The 23,767-nt window shown below is 40.1% G+C and overlaps 1 protein-coding gene and 1 pseudogene across 7 annotated transcripts in view; one reads left to right on the forward strand and one right to left on the reverse strand.

Moving 5' to 3' along the window:
- Nucleotides 1–23,767, forward strand: part of HECTD1 (HECT domain E3 ubiquitin protein ligase 1) — a 100,643-nt gene that overhangs the window by 16,690 nt on the left and 60,186 nt on the right. For 6 of the 7 annotated variants that reach the window (XM_056134463.1, XM_056134465.1, XM_056134466.1 and 3 more), the window contains exons 3-10: nt 9,109–9,343; nt 15,238–15,465; nt 17,845–18,126; nt 18,225–18,495; nt 19,580–19,656; nt 19,740–19,838; nt 22,916–23,030; nt 23,572–23,746. In XM_056134463.1, coding sequence (XP_055990438.1) covers nt 9,109–9,343; nt 15,238–15,465; nt 17,845–18,126; nt 18,225–18,495; nt 19,580–19,656; nt 19,740–19,838; nt 22,916–23,030; nt 23,572–23,746 — 1,482 coding nt within the window. The remainder of the gene's footprint in view (nt 1–9,108; nt 9,344–15,237; nt 15,466–17,844; nt 18,127–18,224; nt 18,496–19,579; nt 19,657–19,739; nt 19,839–22,915; nt 23,031–23,571; nt 23,747–23,767) is intronic. The other variant, XM_056134464.1, reaches the window with a different exon arrangement.
- Nucleotides 1,768–2,150, reverse strand: LOC130041161 (40S ribosomal protein S25-like; annotated as a pseudogene).

The raw sequence follows: 23,767 nt of genomic DNA on the forward strand, positions 1-23,767 counted from the left end.
CCTTACAAAGCTGTTTATGATTAGGTTTCAGTCATACAGCGTTCCAACACCCATCCCTCCACCAGAGTACATTTCCTAGCACCAATGTCCTCAGTTTCCCTCATCACCCTCCAGCCTGCCTCTATGACAGATCCTCCTTCTCCTGCTCCTGCTCCTCCTCCTTCCTTTCTTCCTTCCTTCTTCCTTCTTCCTCTTCCTCTTCTCTCCTCCTCCTCCCCCGCTTCTCTCTCTCCCTCCCTCCCTCCCTTTCTCCCTTCCTTTCTCTCACTCCCCTTTTGGGCATTGTGGTTTGCAATACAAATTCTGAAAGGTTATCAGGAATATCCCTTTACATACTTCTAACACTCAGTTCTTCTCCAGAGTGAATCATTTTCAGGTATTTAAACAATGAAGATTTTCATACCATCTAGAAGTAAGACATTTTAACTTTTTGGTCTATCATCTCATCTACATTCTATCTCCCCCCCTCCCCAAAGTGTCACACCTGGCAGTGCTTAAGGCCTCCTTCTGACTCTGTACTCAGGAATCATTTCTGGCAGGCTTGGGGGACTATATGAGATGCCCGGGATTGAACCTGGTTTGGAGTTGGGCAAGTGCCTTACCTGCTCTGGCCTTATCTATGTATTTCTACATGATAAGTACAATGTTGGATATGATTTTAACCTGATATTTCTAGCAAACTTTTGCATCATAGCTTATTATGAAATTTAAAACTTGCATAGTGTTAGAGAAGTAGCTAAGTGGGTTGAATTCTGCATGCTTGGTTTGACTGTCAGAGGCCCAGGTTTAAACCCTAGCACTGCAAAATGCAACATCACCAGAAACCCCCTCCTCCTCCCAGCACCATCAGAAATTACCCCTGAGCACAGAGCAGGAGTATTTCCTGAGCACAGCTGAATGTGGCCCCCAAACAAAAACACTGCGTAAGAAAAATTGCACAATGCATCACAAATGTCTCATTATGTTTAGTCGTACTCAGGATTCATGAGCTATGTTGCAGTGAACATTCTGCCTGTACTCTTGCCTGATAATTTTTTTTTAAGTGCTGATTTTAAAATTATATTCAGAGTTGAAAGTTGATAACTTTGTCTTAGCTAATTCTATTTACAAGCTTGAAAATAACAGTTTTCCAAAAACTAATACGTTTTATGTTGGATTGGGAGTGGAAAAATAGGTACTCTGCTTCTGGTGTAATAATGCACTGGTATAGCATTTTTAAAAGTTATTTGATACGTATTTCAGACGGTACCGTACATAACAAACATTTCAGAGTTTCATTTTTGGTGGGGAACCCTTCCTGGTGATTTCTGGCTAATCAGATCCAGTGGTTCAGTGAATGCTAGACTTGAAGCTACTGTGTTACTATATCACCCCCTAGGTCACCTGTCCCATCAGTGCTTTGGTACCTTACATAAGTGATGCAGAGTATATTAAATGGGGGGTTGGAGCATACCTTGTGCCTTAACTTCTCACTGCTTCGTTTTTTCACATCTGAAAATCTTAAAATACTGGTAGTGTATAAAAAGAAGCTTTCAAGATTTTTCATTCTAGCATTGTTTCAGATAGTAAACCAGAAACACCTAAATGGTTAAAAATACATGGTATTAATGTGTTTTTCACTATATTGGACATTGTGTAGATATTATAAAGATTGGGCATAGATATTTTCACATTAATGTGGAAATTTGCTCAACATATCCGTTAAGGAAGTATGGAAATTATAGAATAGTATTTGTGATGTAATCCTTTTTTTGACTTAATAAATTTTTATTTTTCTGCCCACACATCTTCCTCTGCAGCTGGGGCGTCCCCACCCTTGGTGTTTCTGGTGTAAATTACTTGTGTTCTGTGCTTTGAAACCAGTTTAGTAAGTCCTTTACTAAGGAGCTCCTGAAGGGCCACTCTGGTCAACTACCCCCCGAATCTTCAGCCTCTCAGATACAGCAGCAGTTCTAAGCTTATAGTTGGGACTTGCTTGCAGAGCTTGTCATAGGTGGCTTTGTCAACTAGATGAGGTTATTGAGCTTGTCCTGAGCTTTGTGTTTGGACCACTTGTTTTTCGCCGTTCTCCTGGATTTGTTCACAAGTTCTTTGTCTTTCCTCGCCGGCTTTCTGGCATCTTTCCTTTTCTCATCATCTTTGGGAGGCATTGTGAAACTCCGAAGACAGCAGCCACCACCACAGCCATGCTACGATGTTGGGCAAAAAGCTTTGTGATGTAATCTTGTATGTAAAAGTTTAGTGACTAGGCATTGGAATCATCTGATGGCTTGTTCTCTCATGCTCTTGATACTTGCTGTTACTTGGAACCTCTCCTGGGTTTGGGTGTTGCAATGTTTTATCTGCATGTGACCTTGTGATGTAGTTTTGTGAACTTCCTCATAACATGGGGGCTATGACCCAAAAAGCAAGAGTCCCACGAGAATCAGAAGAAGCATTTATTATCTTAGCTTTAGAAGTCCCAAAGTCCTCACTTTCACCATGCTCATAAACCTACCCAGATTCAAGGATGGGATTCATAGCCTTTTTCAGAGGGAAGGTACAAAGTCACTTTATAAAAAATATATAGGCAAGCCTCACAGTTACTATGCAGTAGGTCCTCAGGCCACTGTAATAAAGCATGTGCCAATAAAGTGAGTTACAAGAATTTTTTTTTTGTTTTCCAGTCCATTTAAAAGTTTTTATACTGTGTGTGATTTATTACATATGCAATGGCATATTGTCTGAAGATGTAATGTGCTTACCTTAGTTAAATGTGACAGATGTAAAATGAGCACATGGTGTTGGAAAAATGGTGTGCATGCTTCATGCATGTTGTCATAATTTATAAGAAAGCCTATAAAATCTGTGGCTCAGTAAACCAATACATCATAAAACATGGTAGGCTTGTATCTATTTATAGAGTGGGAGATAATGTGGATGTGAATGAAATATAGGAGTGAATACTTTGCATGTGGATGGCCTCTCTATCCCTAGCACTGTATTGTTCCTCCCAGCACTGCTGGAAGTGATCCCAAGCACCGCTGGGAATGACCTCTAAGCACTGAGTAGCTCCTGAGCACTACCAGGAATGACTCAACACACAAAAGAAAAAGAAAATCACAATCTTTGCATATGATATTTTCTGTAGACTGTAATAACTTGCCTGCTCAGTCAACTTCTTTGTAGTTTATTAAGTATCTTTTATGTGCTGAACATTATACCGTTATACTACCTATTTTATACACTGTCACTGTCCTCCCGTTGTTCATCGATTTGCTCGAGCGGGCCCAGTAACGTCTCCATCGTGAGACTTTGTTGTTACTGTGTTTGGCATATTGAATATGTCATGGGTAGCCTGCCAGGCTTTGCTGTGCGGGCAAGATACTCTCGGTAGCTTGCCGGGCTCTCTGAGAGGGGCGGAGGAATTGAACACGGGTCGACCATGTTGGCTGCGTGCAAGGCAAACACCCTATCCGCTGTGCTATCGCTCCAGCCCACATAATCTCAAATTCTTAAGGCAGGGAGTTTGATTTGACTGACTTTTTCCTCTCTTCCCCCCCCCACCTCCCTAGTTCTAGGGATCAATCCAGGGCCACATACATGCAAGGCAGGCATGGTACACATCCCAGTCCCTTTTGGCATTGGGGTGTAAGAACCTCTCAGGTAGTACTCTGGAGACCTGGGGCCCCTCTTGGTGATTCTTGGCTAACCAGGCTGGCTGTTCAAAGTTGAGCATGCAGTACTATTTGAACTCTGCAGTTCTGGAAACTGCTTGGTTCACTGTGGCAGTACTTGGGGGCCTCCAGGGCTGTACCTGGGAGCTGTGTCATTCTAGGGATTGAATGGGATTAGACATGGCAAGTCATGTGCCTAAAACCCTGTATTAGTTCTCAGCCCCTTTTATTTTTGTGAAATATTTCTTTCCCCTATCTCCCTAATTGAACATCACTTCTCAGAATATTTAATGAATCTACCAATTTTAGGCTTAAAAAATCATAATCCTTAGTTTTATTTTACATAATGACTTATTCCATTATTTTACTCTTAAGACAATTTTTCTCTTGGGCCAGAGTACACTGGGTAACTTTGCGTGTGGCTGACTTGGGTTCGATTACCTGCACCTCATATGGAAGTCTCCCAACTCCCTCTAGGAATGATCCCTGAGTGCAAAGCCTGGAATAAGCACTGAGCACAAAGAACTCTTTTCCCAAAAACAACGGCAACAACAACAGTTTTTTTATTCTTTTATTTCTGGGGACTAATTCTGTACGGGGTCATTCCTGGAGGTACTAAGGAGACTGTGATGCTGGGGATCAATCTAGTATTGGCTTTGTGCAAGGCAAGCACCTTAACCCCTCCATATTAGCTCTCTACCTAAATCCCCTTTTTAAATTGTGGAGACCATACTTAGTGGTGCTGAGGAATCATGCTGATGTTGAGCCTTGCACATCACAGGTGTGTACTCTTACCACTTGAGTCACATTCTTTAGCCCTGAACTCTTTAGCTGGATTATTTTCTTCACTTGTATCATTTGTCATCCCATTGATCAGCGATTTGCTCTTAAGGGCACCATTTTAACATCTCTGTTTGTCCCTGTTGTGTGCTAGTGTAGCCTAATGGTATCTGCTTGCTCCAGAAACACGAAGAGTCTCAAACTGTTTGTTCAGGGTTTTGACACAGAAGCCTGACCATCTCATAGGTGGGTGGCCATGCATTCTTTTGACATCCCATGGAATCCAGTCAGTAACAGCTCTAGTCCAGTGATTGTCTCTAAATCGCATTACCTGTCCGGCCCATCTGATTTTCAATGCCTTGGCAAACAAGACAGCGTCCCTGATTCTTGGTCGTCAGTGGAGGTTGGAATTCCGGATTCCTTCTCTCACTTTAGTGAAACATGATATTCCAAGCATAGCTCTTTTGATTCTTCTTTGGGATAGCGTTCTCATCCTGTTTTCTTAGGGCCAAGATCTCTGAGGCATATATTAATGCAGGAAGAATGGTGGAGTCGAAAAGATGTGCCTGGAGCCGGAGGTTTTTCGTCCTCTTAACCACTTCTTTGACACTCTTAAAGGCGTTTCACGCTGCTCTCTTCCTCCTGTGCAGTTCAGGTGCCAGGTCATTTGTCATGTTGAGTTCTCAACCTACATACACAGAACTGCTGCATTCGGAGATATTTGTTCCATTGAGGGCAAATGGAACATCAGGAACTAGTCCGTTTCTCATGAATACTGTCTTTGTGAGATTCAGCTGCAGTCCAATCTTTACACACTCATGGTCAAAGTTGGCCAACATTTGTGCCGCTTGGCTGATATTTGGTGTTATTAGAACGATGTCATCAGCAAAGCGGAGGTGGTGTAGTTGCCGATCCTCTATGTTCACTCCCATTCTTTCCCATTCCAGTCATTGTATGATGTTCTCGAGGGTGGCACCGAAGAGTTTTTAACCCCTCTCATTACGTTGATGATCACTTCTTTGTAAAATGTGTAACAAACGAAGATTATTTTCTTAACAGTTGTTTTTCAAAATATTAAGTGAATGCTTGGTAGCAAGCAACTGGGTTTGATTGTAGAAAAGCAAGGCTGGGAGGAACACCTCAAGTGTGTGCTTTGGGTGAGGGAGGCTCACATTCGATCTCCTGTACCACATGGTTCCGCGAGCACCACTGGAGTAGTCCCATGGAACTACATGGGATGCCCCAAAAAAAACAGAAAGGAAAAGCAGTAAATAATTGACTCTATCTTCAACCTGCTCATGTTTTCATTCATGAGACTTTAAATAGGAAAAAATAATCGTTTTATGGATTCTTTGAGAGATGATTTTCATTGAGAATTCTATCCTGAAACCACCCAAGAATATAACTGTAAATAGAGGAAGCACTTTATGACTTGAGTTTTTATATATATGTGTATGTGTATGTGTATTAGATGTAGCACTGTCCTTCTGTTGTTCATCGATTTACTTGAGTGGGCCCAGTAACGTCTCCATTGTGAGACTTGTTGTTACTGTGTTTGGCATATCGAGAATACATCACGATTCGATGCACAGGCTTTGCCATGAGGGTGAGATACTCTCGGTAGCTTGCCGGACTCTCTTGAGAGGTCCGGAGGAATCAAACTCGCGTCGGCCTGGTCGGCTGCGTTCAAGGCAGATGCCCTACCCACTGTGCTATCCCTCCAGCCCGTATTATATGTATGTGTATACAAACGCAAACATACTCTATATATGTGTATGTGTGTATATGTACACAACACACACGCACATAGATATATATAGAGAGAGAGAGAAGAGAGAAGATAGATTTTGGGGACATAGCTGGTGGCACTCAGGGGTCACTCCTGGTAGTGTGCTGGTCATCACATGGAGTGCTGGGGATCAACCCTGGGGTGGCTACATGCAAGGTGAGTGCCTTCACTGCCATACTCTCTTCTATCTAATCTTAATAAAAGGTAAAAAAGGTAAAGGCCCTCCCGTTGATCATCGATTTGCTCAAGCGGGCCCAGTGACGTCTCCATTGGAGACTTTGTTGTTACTGTGTTTGGCATATCGAATACATCATGGGGAGCTTGCCAGGCTCTGTCATGCGCGCGAGATACTCTCGGTAGCTTGCTGGGCTCTCTGAGAGGGGCGGAGGAATTGAACTCGGGTCGGCCATGTTGGCTGCGTGCAAGGCAAACGCCCTACCACTGTGCTATCGCTCTTTATATATATTTAAAAAATTTTGTGGGAGTGGATTTTGGTGCTACAGACAGTGCTCAGGGATCACACCTGGCGGTGCTTGGGCACCAAGTGTGGTTCTAGGGGGCGAACTGAGATCTGTTGTGTGCAAGGCAAGTGCTATACTTTTTTTTTTTTTTTAATATCTCTGGCCCAGGATCTGGAAACTTTAGACTTGGAAGTATATATAGTTCTTACATGATAAATCAGGAGCAGAGTTTTTGTGGGGTGTGGAAAGGAGCAGTGGATGAGAGTGGTCACAGATCAAATCTGTAACCCTGATGAATTTGGATTATGTTCTGCATGGAGCAGAGTTAATGGAGAATTAAGCACAAAGTGACTATCAGATTTATTTTACAAAAACGGCTCTTAATAAAGTGAGTGGAACTCGAGACTCAACAGCAGTGAGCCTTAGAATTCAATGAAGCATGTGAGCACTACAATCAAGAGTGCATGTAACCTTTAGCAGCCATCATAACCGTGTGTGAGATCTCTGGTCATCTTAGAAACACAACAGTAAGGGAAAGGGAAAGATGATACAAGAAGAACCATATGGGAGGACTTGTGTGACTTTTCCTCAACTGGGTGGATGGATATAAATTAGAGCTTAAATCATTAAAGTGAGGTCATGTAACTGGGTGTGGGGGCCAGGAAAAGTAAAAACATATGTTTTAAGATAAGTTTCTCTGTTTTGTTAACTGTGAATGTTTGGTTTTTTGTACCTATTTTATATACCTATACACCCGTGATTGTGTAAAGTTTCTCAAGTAGAGAAGAGTAGAGTGGGCTGGGGCAGATTTTTCTTGGACAAGAAGGGGTTCCGAATGGAAAAGCTTAAAACCCTGGGTTATGAATTCGAATAACAATGTAAATTTTCAGTATTCACAGGGAAATTTCATTTAGTTTTGGGAAGGTTTGATTCCAAGCTTCCCCCCTTGCCCACCCATAAATCTGAGATTGACAGTAGTAATATTTAAGCTGAGACAGAAAGGATGACAAAGCCAAGTAGAGTTGGGGAGGGAACATTTTAGGCATTTTAGACAGCAGGACATTTGCACATCAGCACTCCCCCCCCATTTCTACTGAAAACCATATGTTCAGAGCTACACTTCTTCATTCTAGCCTAACCCCACAAGGTTCATTCTAATTTGATCAGTTTCCTTGTATATATCTATTGCCCATCACAGAGGTTATACCTTGCATAGATGCCCTCTTCACCTTTTGGTTTGGTTGTGCCCTCTATATAAAGTTGACGAGTTGGGAGTGGAAGCACATCATATCAGGAATGTTGTTTTGAACATGTTCCTTTTGTATGCTTGTGGTAATTCTAAATGGAGGAAAGGTGTCTTGTGGAGATGCCTAAGAAAATTTATGTCTGAGCTTTATATCCTTGGTATGCAAACTAATAAGGGAATAGATGAGATACTAGAGAGAGAAGGACTAATGCTGGAAAGAAAAATCGTGAAAGGGGCCAGAAAGATAGTATAGTGGGTAGAGTGCTTGCCTTGCAAGCTGCTGATTGTCGGCACCATCATGCCACCAGGAGTAAGCCCTGAGGATCACTGGGTTTGGCCCCCAAATAAACAAAAATCCCCACTGCTTCCTTCTTTCCCTCCTTCTGGTGGTGCTCAGGGGACCATATATGTATATACAGTGCTGTGGAATCAAACCAGGGTCAGCCACATATACTGCAGGTGCCTTATTCACTGTATTATTTCTCTAGCCTCAAAACCATGGTTTTAAGTTTCAAATCACCATTGCTCCCATAACACAGGAGTTATTTTGTCCCTCACCTTCACGAATTGACATTTCCCACTCTGTGCTCTGGAAGCTGTGTTGTTCTAATGGTGGAACCTGTGTGCTCCTGAGTGCAGAGTGTGTGGTCCAGCACTTTGAGTCATTTTTCACCCTGCTTCAGGAGTTCTCATGTAAATAACAAAATCGGAGTGATATATTAAACAAGGTAAGCACTTAGACAATTTTGTTGTTGTTGCCATCACCACACCTTGTAGTTCTGGGGAACTATGCCATGCTGAGGATCCTGCCCAGGAATATACATGTGGAGCAGATGAACCACAGTTGAACCACATTTCTAGCTATAGATACTATTTTTAGGAGCTTTTAGGAACATGAAAGTACCCCTTAACTATCCTGGAATTGAGAACATGTTATAGATCAGATAATGTTTGAACTGAGTATTGTCTAGGATTTAAATGCTACTCTTCTAAATTTTATGGCTTGATTTTTTTCAGCAGTAACGAAATAAATTGTTAAGTATTATTATAAAGGTGAAGAGCACCATAAGGAATATAACCCAATCCACATGCAGACTTAGTCTGAAAATTATGTATTACTCTGTTTTGTTTCTTTTGTTAACATTTTGATGTTAAGTATAATTTCTTTTATTACAGATGTCCTCCTCGAACTTTCTTACCAGCCCTCTGCAAAATATTTCTTGATGAAAGTGCTCCAGACAATGTTTTAGAGGTCACAGCCCGTGCCATAACATACTACCTGGATGTGTCTGCAGAATGCACCCGGAGAATTGTTGGGGTAGATGGAGCTATAAAAGCACTTTGTAATCGCTTGGTTGTGGTTGAACTTAACAACAGGACTAGTAGAGACTTGGCTGAACAGTGTGTAAAGGTAAGTTTGATTATTTCTTGGTTCACTTGAAGATCAATGAAATAAAAGCATGTTTTGCTAAATATTTGTTATGTTGGGGTCAAAGAAATAGAACAGTGAGTCGGGCATTTGCCTTACAGGAGCCGACCGAGGTTCAATCCCTGGCACTCCATAGGGTTCCCCCAAGCCCACCAGGAGTGATCCCTGAGTAGAGCGACAGGATTAAGCTCTGAATACTGCCAGGTTTAGCCCCTAAACAAAACAAAAATTATCATTATTGGGAATTGGGAACAGAACAGTGAAGGTCACGGTCCTTATGATGTGTAAGAGATCTTTTGCTTGGGAAAAACTTTCTTTGAAATTTTTATTACAATCTTTTACTTTTAAGTAAAAACACATTAATACTTTTTCTAGGCCTATTCATATTTTTCCCTTAAAGTTTTCTTAATTCTCCTTATTTCACTCTTACTAAATTATATTATTCATAGGGTTAATCTGTTTCATGTAGATTTTAAACTATATTAGCATAGACTTATTTATACCATTTAAAAAATTATATACCCATTAAAAAATAAAGATAGGGGCTAGAACGATAGCATAGTGGGTAGGGCTTTTGCCTTGTATGCGGCTGTCCCGGGTTCAATTCCCAGCATCACATATGGTCCCCCGAGCACCGCCAGGGTAATTCCTGTTTGCAGAGCCAGGAGTAATCCCTGAGCATCGCTGGATGTGACCCAAAAACAAAAAACAAAAAAACAAAAATAAAGATAGTTAAATATTGTTTTTATGAGGTTAAGAACTGTAGCACTGTCCTCCCGTTGTTCATCCATTTGCTCGAGCGGGCACCAGTAACGTCTCTATCGTGAGACTTGTTGTGACTGTGTTTGGCATCTCGAATACACCAAAAAGAAATATTTTGTTTGATGAAAATTGAATAGGTCACTAATCATGCTGTACGTACTGCCTTCTTGCTCTTCAGTTCCTGGTAGCTGCTAACAGTTTGAGATTTTTTAAAAATATTTTAATAGTTTTTAATCAACAGGTGGTGCTTGGATTTTTTTTTTATATAGAAAGATTTTGTATGAAAACAGCAGCAACAGCCATAACAACTAATACTACCAGAGCTAGATGTATTATACTGAGCATTTTCCTTGTGTTAACAACTCATTTGATCTATATTACAGTTCTGTGTGCCTATGTGCTAAGTACCACTGATACCGTTTCTGTGCTACGAGGAGGGTGGGGTGGGGGATAAAGTATATAATGGTTAAATAATTTACTGGGATGATGGAGGTTGTGGCAGAGCCAGATTTGAAGATCTGAAATTTAAAGATTAGGAAGTCAGCTGGTTCTGGGGCTCATGGATGTAACTATTTATAGTTATACTCCCTTTAGAGCTAGTTGTTTTGTTCTATTCCTGAGGGAACTAATTATAAACTTTATGGGATACTAAGTTTGATTACTGGATTAAGCATTATATCAGAAGTTTTGTGAACACATTTAACGTTTTATGATTCTCTTAGTTTCCGGTTTAAATCTTTTTATGATTCTTGCTTTCGTAGGTAAACACTTTCAAAATTTTTACCTTCAGATGCCTTTACAAGTTTAAATTTTTGAAGGGCCAAAATTAAATTTTTGGGATGCCAAAGATTGAACTCCAGTTCACTGCATGCAAGGCAGATGCCCTACTCACTGTACAGTCACTCTGCAGCCCCCTCCCCCAATTTTTCTTAAAATAAAAAACTCATTGCCTGCTATTATGCTTTCTATTTTCAGGGGCAGGTGGTGCTCAGGAGGCTTATGGACCCATCTGGGGATGCTCAAACCCTGCAGTGTCAGGGAGAACCCACACAACCTAGAAGGGGTGGGGGGGGTCTCTCAGGTTATAATCAGCAATGTTTGGGGGTATTAGGTGCTGGGTATCAAACCGGGTCAGCCACATGTAAGGCTTGTACTTTAACTCTTATCCTAATCTATCTAGCTGCCCTATGCTTTACTTGTTTTTTTGTTTTTGGACTGCATACAGCTATGCTCAGGGCTTAGTCTTGACTCTGCTTAAGAAGCACTCCTGGCAATGCTTAGAGGATCATGTGGGTTACCTGGGATTGAACCTGGGTTGACTGTGTGTAAGGCACATATCCCGCCCTCTATAAGTCGCTCCTTTCCCACTTTACTTTTTATTTTTTAATTAAAATTTTTTAAAATTGAATCTCCATGAGATACACTGTTAGAAGGTTGTTTATGATTGGGTATCAGTTATACTGTGTTCCATGTTCCAATATCTTCCTTCACCAGTATGCATTTCCCACCACTGATGTCCCCAATTTCCTTCCCGTCTTCCTTCCCCAGCCCTCGCTCTCTCTTCCCCTCTTCCCACTTTACTTTTTAAATAAATTATTTCTCAAGCAAATAGAAAATTAGTGAGAAGAATAACACTGGTAAGCATTTTTGCAAGTTAAAAATACCTGGTTTGGTGAGAGAGTTATATCCTTGTATTTGCTTCTGCATGTAGTTAATTGCTGTATCAGCCATCATTTATGCTTTGGAAAGCTTACTCTGAAAGAATAAGAATGAAAAAGACATTTGTATTACAGAAGGAGTTTTAATTTCAAGGATCCCAAGAAATGTCTTCATCTCGCGGTGATAGCAGCTGTTTACGGTGTTAGCATCATGTCTTTTTGCCAGCATGAATAGACTTATTTATATCTGGCTCTAGCCTCAAAGGTAGAGGTGTTATACTGTTCGGAGCTTTTTTCCCTCTTACTGTCTTAATCACATTACTTTATGTTTATTTTAGGACTGGGATTTTACTCCACAGTATTTTCAGTTTTTTCGTTATTACACCCTGCTTTCCTTTTTTTCTTTACAGGTGATTCTTAGCATTTTTCAATTTTCTATTATTCTGGTTTTGTTTTGTTTATGAGTAGCTTGTGGACTGCTTCTGGTAGTCGCAAATAGTCACTCCTGGTAGTTCTAGGGAACCATATGGTGCCGGTATTGAACCTGGGCCTCCTGCATGCAGAGTTTGCTCTCTAGCCTTTGAATTCTTTCTCTTGCACAATTCGCCTTGTTTTTACCTCTTAAACCTAAATTTGCCTTCACAGTCTCTTCAATCGTTACTATACTTTCATACAGAAGTTCTTCACACCTCTCTGTCTCTTGACCAACCTCTCTGAATCCGTGGTCTTCAGCCACCAAATCCATAACCAGTGCCAGTTCTAGGTGTGAAAAGGTTGAAACCATTCTAACACTTTGTTTGTAATGCTGACCCGGGGACCTGTGTACAGGACAGTTGCCAGTCCGCAGGTGTGAAAAGGTTGTAGAGGATTGAGAGAATGTACAGTAGGTAGAGTGACTTGCCTTTCATGTGGCTGACCCAGGTTCAATCTCAGGCTCTGCATTAAGTGCCCCGAGCACAGCCAGGTGTGGGCCCCACAAAAAAACAAGAAGATTGAAGAGCTCTGCTTTAGAGTAGTACTAAAACTTCAACTGTTTTTAGATCTATTTTTATGTATATACTCTTTACACCTTCATCTCTTTTTTGATGGGGGACTGGAGGCAGGGGTGGGGGAGGTTGGGCAATAACTGGCAGTGCTCAAGGCTTACTCCTGGCTATGTGATCACCTTGGCAAAGCTGGAGGACCACATACTTGGTTGCCTTGTGTAAAGAAAGCGTCTTAATCCTTGCACTGTCTGTATGGCCCCATGCCTTTATCTTTTATCCTGACCCTTCCCACTCCACCCCACCCCCTCTTGATTTCTAGACTTTCTATTCACAGGTTTTTTAAGCTCTCCGGTTGAATATTTGAATACATTATCTTTCATAGCAGGTCAACTCTTTGGTAACTGACATCCCATCAATACCCAGACAAAACTGAATGATTTTGAGGGCTGAATGATTTTGAGGGGGTGATGGCTCTCAAATGGTGCTTAGGAGGAGATTTGTTGCTAACCAGACCAGCTGTTCAGTATATGGGCCTGAGAATATGATTCTGCTCTTGCTCTGAGTGTCAGGGATACCTAAGCTACTGTGGGACTGGGGGCTTCCAAGGGCTTCACCCAGCACTGGGGTTCTAGGGACCATGTATTGCTAAGAATTAAACTTAGCTAATCCTGTGCTCTAACTCCAAACTATCTCCTGGACAATTTCTAAAAATGAGTGTTTTATTTCCTTTTTTAATACTCATTTAATTAATGGTAAATCATACTCAGGTTTATTTCCTCTTTTTCTGCCATAGGTAAGTCTTACACTCTTGAATACTAATAATTGAATATTTACGTTTGCTTTTATACTTTTCCTGTAGCCTCTTTTTCTTTCTATTTTTTTTTGGAGGGGAGGTGAGGGGCGTGCTCGAAGGGAGTGCTTGAACTTACTACTGCTTACTACTCTTGGTGGAGCTCAGGGTACCTTGTGGAGTGCTGAGGATAGAACCTGGGTTTGCTGCGTGTAAAGCGTACACCCTGCCTGCTATCCTGTCTTTCTGTCCCTGATATCTTAGAGTTATTAATTGGAAATTTGACATTTCTCTGCTTAAAATGTTTTTCTTACAGAATAAAGCCTTAAATTTGTTGCATGTATTTATTTATTTTTTATTTTTTTAATTTTTTTATTGTTTTTATTTTATTTTATTTAGTTTATTGTTTTTATTTATTTATTTTTATTGTTGCATGTATTATAAACTCCTAATTCTTTTTTATTGTTAGTTTTGGAGGGTCACACTTAGAGGTACCTGGGGGATTTGCTGTTCTGTGCAGGGGATTGAAGCCAGGCTTAACATGTGCAAGGCTTGTGCTCTGCCACTTGAGGTGCATCTCTGGTCCATTAACTTTACTTCTATATTGAATATCATAAATACAATATGAGTTGGAGAGTAAAAGTTGATTTTTGACTTGTAAGGGACCAGCGAGACAGACAGAGGTAAGGTTCAATCCCCGAACACTACCAGGAGTGGTCCCTGAGCACAGAGCCAGGAGTAAGCCCTAAGTACCACTGAGTGTGGCCCCAAAACCAAAACCAAAAATCAAACAAAATAAATGGTTAATGTTTTGGTTTGGTAACTATATATATAGTTAAAGATGTATCTTCATATGCATGTATATGAATGCATTAAAAATAGTAATAGCATTTCAATTTATTTTTTATGCTTAGGATTTTAGTAGAATTTTCTGAAATGTCTTAGTGTTTCTTAAGTTACCATGAAGAGCCCACCTTCTAATTTATGCTGTCCAGTATGATTGCACTTAAGACTATTAAACACTTTAAATTGTGATTTCCCAGACTAAAATGTTTCATAATGATAAAGTATACCTGAAGGGGCTGGACAGATAGTACAAAGTTGCTTGCCTAGCATGTGGCTGATTCCATTTTGATGGCCTGTGTATGATTCCCCGAGCACCACAAGGAGTCACACCTATCACTGCTGAGTACCGCTCCTGATGACTCCTTCCCATAGATATTCATAGAATTCTGAAGGCTAAGAGCATAAGGTGAACTACATCAATAGTATTGGGCTAAGTAAAGCCATATTAAAATTGATATCTTTGATTTTGCATTACTTTAAAAATATGCCTATTAGAAATTTAAAGGAGACGATTTTCTGGGCTGGAGCGATAGCACAGGGGTAGGACGTTTGCCTTGCACGCAGCCAACATAGCCGACCCGAGTTCGATTCCTCCACCCCTCTCGGAGAGCCCGGCAAGCTGCCGAGAGTATCTCGCCCGCACGGCAGAGCCTGACAAGCTCCCCGTGATGTATTCGATACGCCAGACACAGTAACAACAAAATCTCCAATGGAGACGTTACTGGGCTGGCTCGAGCAAATCGATGAACAACAGGAGAGCCTTTACCTTTACCTTCTGTGATTATAGAAAATTAAAATTGGACTTCCTATATTAATTTTGTTTTACTGTTACAGGTCTTAGAACTGATATGCACTCGTGAGTCCGGAGCAGTGTTTGAGGCTGGGGGTTTGAACTGCGTGCTTACCTTCATTCGGGACAGTGGACACCTGGTTCATAAAGACACTTTGCACTCAGCCATGGCAGTGGTATCAAGACTCTGTGGCAAAATGGAACCACAAGACTCTTCTTTAGAAATTTGTGTAGAATCTTTGTCTAGTTTATTAAAACATGAAGATCATCAGGTAAATAAATTATTGTTGTATTAAAAAATGCTATGAGATATATTATTTTTCAAAATTATTTTAGGGGTTCAAGGACATAGTACAGCAGCAAGAACCTGCTCATCAACACAAGGCCTTGGGTTATATTCCCATGGCCCCTGCAAAAAAAGCAGGTTTACAGTGTTCTCTTTTAATTAGTAATAAAGTTTAATTTGTTTCTTTCACTTGAAGTAGAGGTATACTTGTATTTTCTCCTTCTTACATTTTAAATCGGTACTGGCAGTTTTGTCAGTGAAATGTTAATTTTTATTTTGTTTTGTTTTTGTTTTGGGGCCGCATCTGGTGGTGCCCAGGGTTTACTCTTGGGTCTGTGCTTAGGATCACTCCTAGTGGGGCTCAGGAGACCATATGTGGTACAGGGGTTTGAACTTTGACCGGCCACATACAAGGCAAGTACCCTGTCCACTGTACTATCATTCCAGCTCAAGAAGCATTAATTTCTTTGCAGTGTTTTCCCAAAGTTTCCCCCCTAGTTAACTCTCGTTTAATTAGTTGACTCCATCCCATACTGTACCCCTAGCTTTATTTTTTTTTTCTTCCAGTTTTTATTTAGGCACCATGCTCATAGTACCATTCACAGTAGTGTTCAGGCATACAATGTTCCAACACAACCACCCACCACCAGAGTGTCAGCATCCTTGCCCCACCCCCTTGACAATCTCAGCTCTGCCTGCCCACTCTCAGAGGCTGTTACCATTAAAAGCACCAGTAAAAACACTGCTTTTACTGTGGTTTTTTTTATGTTCTACACACAGGAGAGATCATTCTGTCCCTCTCCCCCTCACTGACTTCACTCAAGTGTCATACCTTCTAGGGCATCCACATACAGTGAACTGCAGGATCATTGACACTTGGTTTTGGCAGGGGGCATCCCCGGCAATGCTGAGGGGATATTCTTGGCTCTGCACTCGGGAATTACTCTTGCTGGTGTTCAGGGGACCATAAGAGTTGTTGGGGATTTAACCTGAGTTGGCCAAGTGCAAAACAAGCACCCTACCTGCTATATACTGTCTCTCTAGTCCAGAAACATTTTAAATGAAAAATGTGATGTATGTTTTTCCTTCCAATTTAAGTGTTTACAAATATACATTTTTTCGTGATTGTGGGCAGATGTCTCCCAAGCAATGGATTCAGGTTCCAGAGCCACTCCAGGTGATGCTCAGTTATGAGACTGGATGGGTCTGTGCCAGGTAGTGCCGCGTTTAGGCCCGGTGGTGTTTGGAATCCTTTAAGGCTATACCTAGTAGTGTTGTGTGATTGTGTCTGAGGGAGAAAGGTGGTGTGGTGCTGTAGATCAAACATGAGCAGGCCCTCAGGCCCTTGGAACTATCTCCTTGGCGCCATAGAAATTATATATATATAAATTTTTTATTTTTGTGGGGAGAGAGCATTTGGGCAACACCCAGTGCTGCTCAGAGCTTATCCCAGGGATCTCTCCTGGTGGGGCTCAGGGAACCATATGCATTGTTAAGGTAGGTCGTGTACAAGGCAAGCACTTTATGCCCTGTACTATAACTTTGGCCCCTTGGGATTACTCCCAGCCCTGTGTTTGGAATTGATCCTGATGGAGCAAGGCACAGGCCTTACCCACTGTACTATTTCTCTGCAATACAGTTTTAATGGTGTGATTATACTGTGTTAGTTTGTTAACTCAGCACAATTTTGTTAATCTAAAAAGATCTTATAGGTGTAAATTTGTTGAATTAGCACACTATAGCACTGTAGCACTGTCCTCCCATTGTTCATCGATTTGCTCGAGCGGGCACCAGTAACGTCTCACAACAAATTGTGAGACTTGTTGTTACTGTTTTTGGCATGTCAAATACGTCATTGGTAGCTTGCCAGGCTTTGCCGTACGGGAGGGATACTCTCAGTAGCTTGCCGGGCTCTCTGAGAGGGGTGGAGGAATCGAACCCGGGCCGGTTGCGTGCAAGACAAACACCCTACTCACTGTGCTATCTCTCCAGCCCAGCACACTATAAAACTACTTTTTATGCTTTTGTCATTCAGTTGTAAAATATTTTAGTTGATATTATAGATGATCATGTTTAAAACGGTACATAATAATAAATATTGAGTTTTGTAAATTTAGGTTATTTATACATTTGTCTCATTTAAGCTCTGACAGTGAAGTAAGTGCCATTATTATCTCCATTTACAGAGAAGGAAAATTAAGGTTAACTGACTTCTTGGTTTACAAAGTTAGCAGAAAGTGGAGCAAGGATTCAATTTAAACAGATTGTATGCCTTATCTGTTTGCTACTGCTCTTTCTCTATAGTCTTAGAGTATTGAAATACAATTACATTACTATGTATATTATTCCTGTACACATTCATTAGGTTTCAGATGGAGCTCTCCGCTGCTTTGCATCATTAGCTGACCGCTTTACCCGTCGTGGTGTTGACCCAGCTCCATTAGCCAAGCATGGACTAACTGAGGAGCTTTTGTCTCGAATGGCTGCTGCTGGTGGTACTGTATCAGGGCCATCATCAGCTTGCAAACCAAGTCGTAGCACAACCGGTGCGCCTTCCACAGCTGCAGATTCTAAATTGAGTAACCAGGTGTCAACGATTGTAAGTCTGCTCTCAACACTTTGCAGAGGATCTCCAGTGGTAACACACGTAAGTGGTTTCTAAATCTCTGACTTAAAATCTTTTAGAAACGAAGTGTTTTTGTATGATTCAAATATATTGTTTTCCTTTTCCTGTTCTGTTTCTAGGATCTCCTGAGATCTGAGCTTCCAGATTCAATTGAAAGTGCACTGCAGGGTGATGAAAGATGTGTGCTTGATACCATGCGCCTGGTTGATCTTCTCTTGGTGCTATTATTTGAAGGACGAAAGGCTTTGCCAAAGTCTAGTGCTGGATCTACAGGCAGAATCCCAGGACTCCGAAGACTGGATAGTTCTGGGGAGCGCTCACATCGGCAGCTTATAGACTGTATTCGAAGTAAAGATACTGATGCACTTATAGATGCAATTGATACAGGAGGTTGGAAAATATTTTTTAAAATATAAAAAGAAAACTTTGAGATAAGGAATTACATAGGCATTTCTAGTTTTTCAAATTTGGGCAGTGTTTTAAACAAAATGCCTGAAAACAGAATGACCACCTCCTTCTATATTCTTCCCTTACCCCAAGTACATAATTACAAGTCTGTTTTATGGTCACACTTAAGTCTTGCTGAGTGAGAAAATGAAATTTACCTGTTTCATCACCAGAAGGTGATTATGTTAATTTTAAGTTGAAATATAATACTCATTTAGGGCTGTTAATTTTGTCTGGATTGGTGGAAATGGACAAAAGTGAATTATAGGAACGTATATAGTATTTTTTACTCTGGTTCATCAAGTGATGAATAAATACAAATTGTAGAAGGTGCTTTTGAATTGCCAAACTTGTCCTTTGTCTTCTGTTGACTATAGATGTGGATTAATTTCTTTTCCACAGTTAGGACATGAGACAACTCGTACTCTGACATAGTATTACATATGTTACATGTTTCTCTTCATGTGAATCATTTGAATATCTTTTGAATACTTTTTTTTTATAAACCAGATCTTATGTTTGCTGATTATATACTGGTTTGATTAATTTTTAAATTATAATTTAGGTAACATAGTTGCAGTAGTATTAATGTTGCTAGTTTTGACATATAGCGTTAAAGTTATTTACATTATCATTGACCTAAATATTTAAGATTTTCGTGACTATTAATAATTTTTGGAGGGCATACCTAAGGTGCTGGGGCAACCGTGTGGTGCCAGGGATTGAACCTGCTGCTCTCCATGTACAGCCTGATGCTGCTCCTTTGAGTCATCTCCCCTGCCCCATCGCTGTTTCCAAAAGGTTTCAGCTTGGGCTGGAGCGATAGTATAGTGGTAAAGCAATTCTTTTGTGTGTGCCCGGCATAGGTTAGATCCCGGCATCCCATTTAGTCCCCTGAGCACTGCCAGGGTCCCTGAGCATCACTAGGTGTGGCCCAGAAACAAAAAAAAATAAAAAGGTTTCAGCTTTAGAAGGTGTCAGTATTATGTTGGCTTTAAACATTTTTATTTTTCCTTTAAACTTCCAGCCTTTGAAGTAAATTTCATGGATGATGTGGGTCAGACTCTATTAAATTGGGCCTCTGCTTTTGGAACTCAGGAAATGGTAAGATAAATAAAAGCTAGTGTTTTGACTCAAAGATACAATGTTAATAAAGACCATGTTTATGATTCTTCTTCATTTTATAGGTAGAATTTCTGTGTGAAAGAGGTGCTGATGTTAATAGGGGTCAAAGATCATCATCATTACATTATGCTGCATGTTTTGGAAGACCTCAAGTAGCAAAGGTAAAATACAGATTTTTTTTTTTCTTTTTGAGTCACACCCGGCGATGCACAGGGGTTACTCCTGGCTCTGCACTCAGGAGTTACTCCTGGCGGTGTTTAGGGGACCATATGGGATGCTGGGAATTGAACCTGGGTGGTCAGCCACATGCAAGGCAAATGCCCACCCGTTGTGCTATCTCTCAAGCCCTAAAATACAGATTTTTAAAATGACTGATTGTTTATTATTTACATTTATGTTCCCAGATCACAGTGATATAAAATTCCATGCTTCCATACCATGTTCTTTCATCTGTATTCCCCTAGTCCACTTTATGGTAGAATATGTTTTCACTATTTCTAGTACAAGCAAACAAAATGTGTGTGTGTATTTGTATATAAGCACACACATACCCGTTTTATGAAGTGTAAAGAATGTACAAACTGATTTGTGCTTTGTTCTTTTTTTTTCCCCCTGCTTTTTTTGGGTCACACCCGGCGATGCACAGGGGTTACTCCTGGCTCTGCACTCAGGAATTACTCCTGGTGGTGCTCAGGGGACCATATGGGATGCTGGGAATCGAACCCAGGTTGGCCACGTGCAAGGCAAGCGCCCTACCCGCTGTGCTATTGCCCCAGCCCCACTTTGCTCTTTTAATTTAATATTATATAACGAAGACCTCAGTAATCAGAAAGTTTTTTACATCTAAATATTCTGCCAGTTTATTGAACCTGTTGTCAGACATTGGATTGTTTATAGTATCTTACTATTTGCCTTGAGTAATTGTACATATTTCTATTGTTTCTACTAATTAATAAAGCAGATATTTACAGAAGAATCAGAAAAGACTTTGGAGAGTATTTTTTACAATGAGGAGAAAATTATTTTCAGAGAAATCATATAATCAGGATTGAATCAAGGGACTGGGTGGTAGTATAGTGGGTAGGATTTTCCATGGCAAACCTGGGTTTGTACCCCCGCATCCTATAAGTTCTGCTGACCCCTCCAGGAGTGATCCCTTAGTTCTGAGCCAAGAGAAATCCCTGACCACAGCGAGTTGTAGCCCCAAAACCAAACCAAAAATAAAATAAATGAATTAAAAATATGATCTGAGTCTCTGGAATCTGAGTGAAGTAATTTGGCATATTTAAAAAGAAAAATCGATAAGCCTAGCAACTAGGCCTTGGGCAAGTTTTTTAACTTTGGCTTGCAGTAAGTTGTTCATGTATTTCTGTCATTTTTTTTTTATAATTTATTTATTTATTTATTTATTTATTGAATCGCTGTGGGAAAAGTTACAAAGCTTTCAGGTTTAGGTCTCAGTCATGCAAATATCAAACACCTTTCCCTTTACCATTACTTATTTTTTACCACGAAGAACCCCAATAAAACCCCACCCCCACCCCTCCCAATGCCTGCGAGGCAGATGAATTCTAGTTGACACTCTATCTGCTTTGATTAGATTCATTGTTGCAATAAAAGCTGCACCACTATTATTTAAGAGTTTACCCCCTCCCCCCATTTCTGTCATGTTTATTGTGGTAATTAGAAAAAATACAAACTTTTATTGTAATTGATACATTGTTGATGCTCACATGATAACTTCAATTATTGTTATCTTTATGTTATAAACATTTTTTCTAATAAGTGTTAAACCTGGAAAGGTGGTTTCTAAGCTCAAAGTTTGTCAATTTAAATAAGGTAGTTTTAGAGAGACATATTTCTTTCTACAAGAGAGAAAAAATAATTGGTAAAAATAAATTGAGCAGTTTTCCTTTTTACTCAGTGTTCTGTAATTAATAGTGGCTTGAGTGGGAGAGGAACCCAAATGAATTGTAGCTAATCTATCTTGATTATATATCAACCCACATTGAACTATAGCTGCTACTATAATGATACCATTGGTCATACACACTGAACAGTTACTCTGTACTGCTTTATGCATTTAGCAGGTCTTATCATTTACTCTCACAGGTTCTTATATTTTTGATTCTGAGATGTATCCCCCACGTCCCCATACACATTTAAACATCTTTCAAGTAGGCAAAAGTCTTAAAATTGTTGACTAGGTATTAACTGCAGCATGATTACCACTACCTGTTAATACAGTTAGCATTCCCAAATGGACTTAGTAACTGGGAAGAAAAAAATCTGTCTTAGATGTGCTACATGACTGTTACTCTTTATGGCATAGATGAGTATATTGCATGAAAAAAACAAATCCTGATGACTTGGAACCAAAAAGCAGTAAAAGAATTACGCTCAGGATGTGAAGTTAGAGAGATGTCTTTATTTAATTGCATTTACTTATATTCAGGTACTGTAGGAAAAAGTACTAAATGAGAAGGGTATTTTTTGTTTTGTTGTTTTGGTATTTGGGCCACACCCAGGAACACTCAGGAGTTACTCCTGGCTCTGCACTCAAGAATTACTCCTGGTGGTGCCTGAGGAGACCATATGGGATGCCAGAGATTGAATCTGGGTCAAGTTGTATGTGCAAGGCATGCATCTTCCTGCTATACTATTGCTATGGTCCCTAACGTTTTATCAGTTAAAAAATTTCAAGAAATTGAGGATCAGAGAGTACCAGAGGTAAAGCTTTTTTGCCTTGTACATAGCTGATCCAGGTTTCATCTGCTGCACCCCTTCTGGTTCCCCAAGCACCATGAGGAGTAATCCCTGAGCACAGAGCCAGTAGTAAGTCCTGAAAACTGCCAGATTTGGTACCTCTGTATCGCCCCTCCCCCCAAAAACCAACCTAGAAAATGAAGATATTCCCAAAAAAAAAGAAAAGAAATCATTGTTAGAAGATTTCATTGGCGTTGAGTTTTCTTTTATACTTCTTTATACTAGACTAGTGCTCAGAGACGTACTCTGGTGAGCTGCAACTCCCAGTCAGCCATGCAATCACTAAGGGAAAGAACTGAAATCAGCAGGATGTTGTATTGCTGGTGCTTTAGACTTAGGATAGTTTCAATTTAGGATGCACTTAGCAAGACATTAACCCATTGTAAATTGTGTCTTTAAAGATTGCACAGTTGCATAGAAGAAATAGGTGTTGTTAATTGTTGTACCCCAATTAAGTGCTTTTCTTTTTTAGACTCTTTTACGGCATGGTGCAAACCCAGATCTGAGAGATGAAGATGGGAAAACTCCATTAGATAAAGCTCGGGAAAGGGGCCATAGTGAAGTAGTAGCTATTCTTCAGTCTCCAGGTGAACTATATCTTTCTTGAGCCATCTGCTTTCACTCTTTTAGCTTCACTTGCATGGAAGTAGTTTTTTGTAGACACATTCATATTATATCATTGAACTATCCCCATGAAGTCAAAATAATTGTATATGTATGCCCTTAATGTTAATAAACCGTTAGCATTCTGATTTTGTATTCTTTAAGACTAAATGACCAAAAGTTTTCTGGATGTGGGAGTAGCATAAAGAACGATTGTGTATTGTGTATAAGAGGTACTTTGACCAAATCTTCATAGATTTCATAGAATAAATAAATGCAGAACCTCTTGGAGAAAAAAAAAATTGGGTGAATTTAGTAGAATATCCAAATAACTCTTGAATACATGTATCAGCTATCGAAGGTACTGATGTGTTTCAGTATACTTATAATGCCTTTGCTAAAACTTCCTTGATCATTGTTAATCAGGGATAATTATAATTAAAAGTTGCATACATCTTAGTATTTTTTTTGCCTTGTAGTAAAAGTTTTTAGAAAATTATTTTATTGAGCCATGATTGTTTGCAGGTGATTGGATGTGTCCAGTTCATAAAGGTGATGATAAGAAAAAGAAAGATACGAACAAAGATGAAGAAGAATGTAATGAACCAAAAGGAGATCCAGAAATGGCACCGATATACTTGAAAAGGTTATTGCCGGTGTTTGCACAAACATTTCAGCAAACTATGCTGCCTTCAATAAGGTAGTTACTTATATTATTTAT

Source organism: Sorex fumeus, unplaced genomic scaffold (assembly GCF_029834395.1).
Source record: "Sorex fumeus unplaced genomic scaffold, SorFum_2.1 ptg000098l, whole genome shotgun sequence".
In the NCBI taxonomy this organism is placed as follows: Eukaryota; Metazoa; Chordata; class Mammalia; order Eulipotyphla; family Soricidae; genus Sorex; species Sorex fumeus.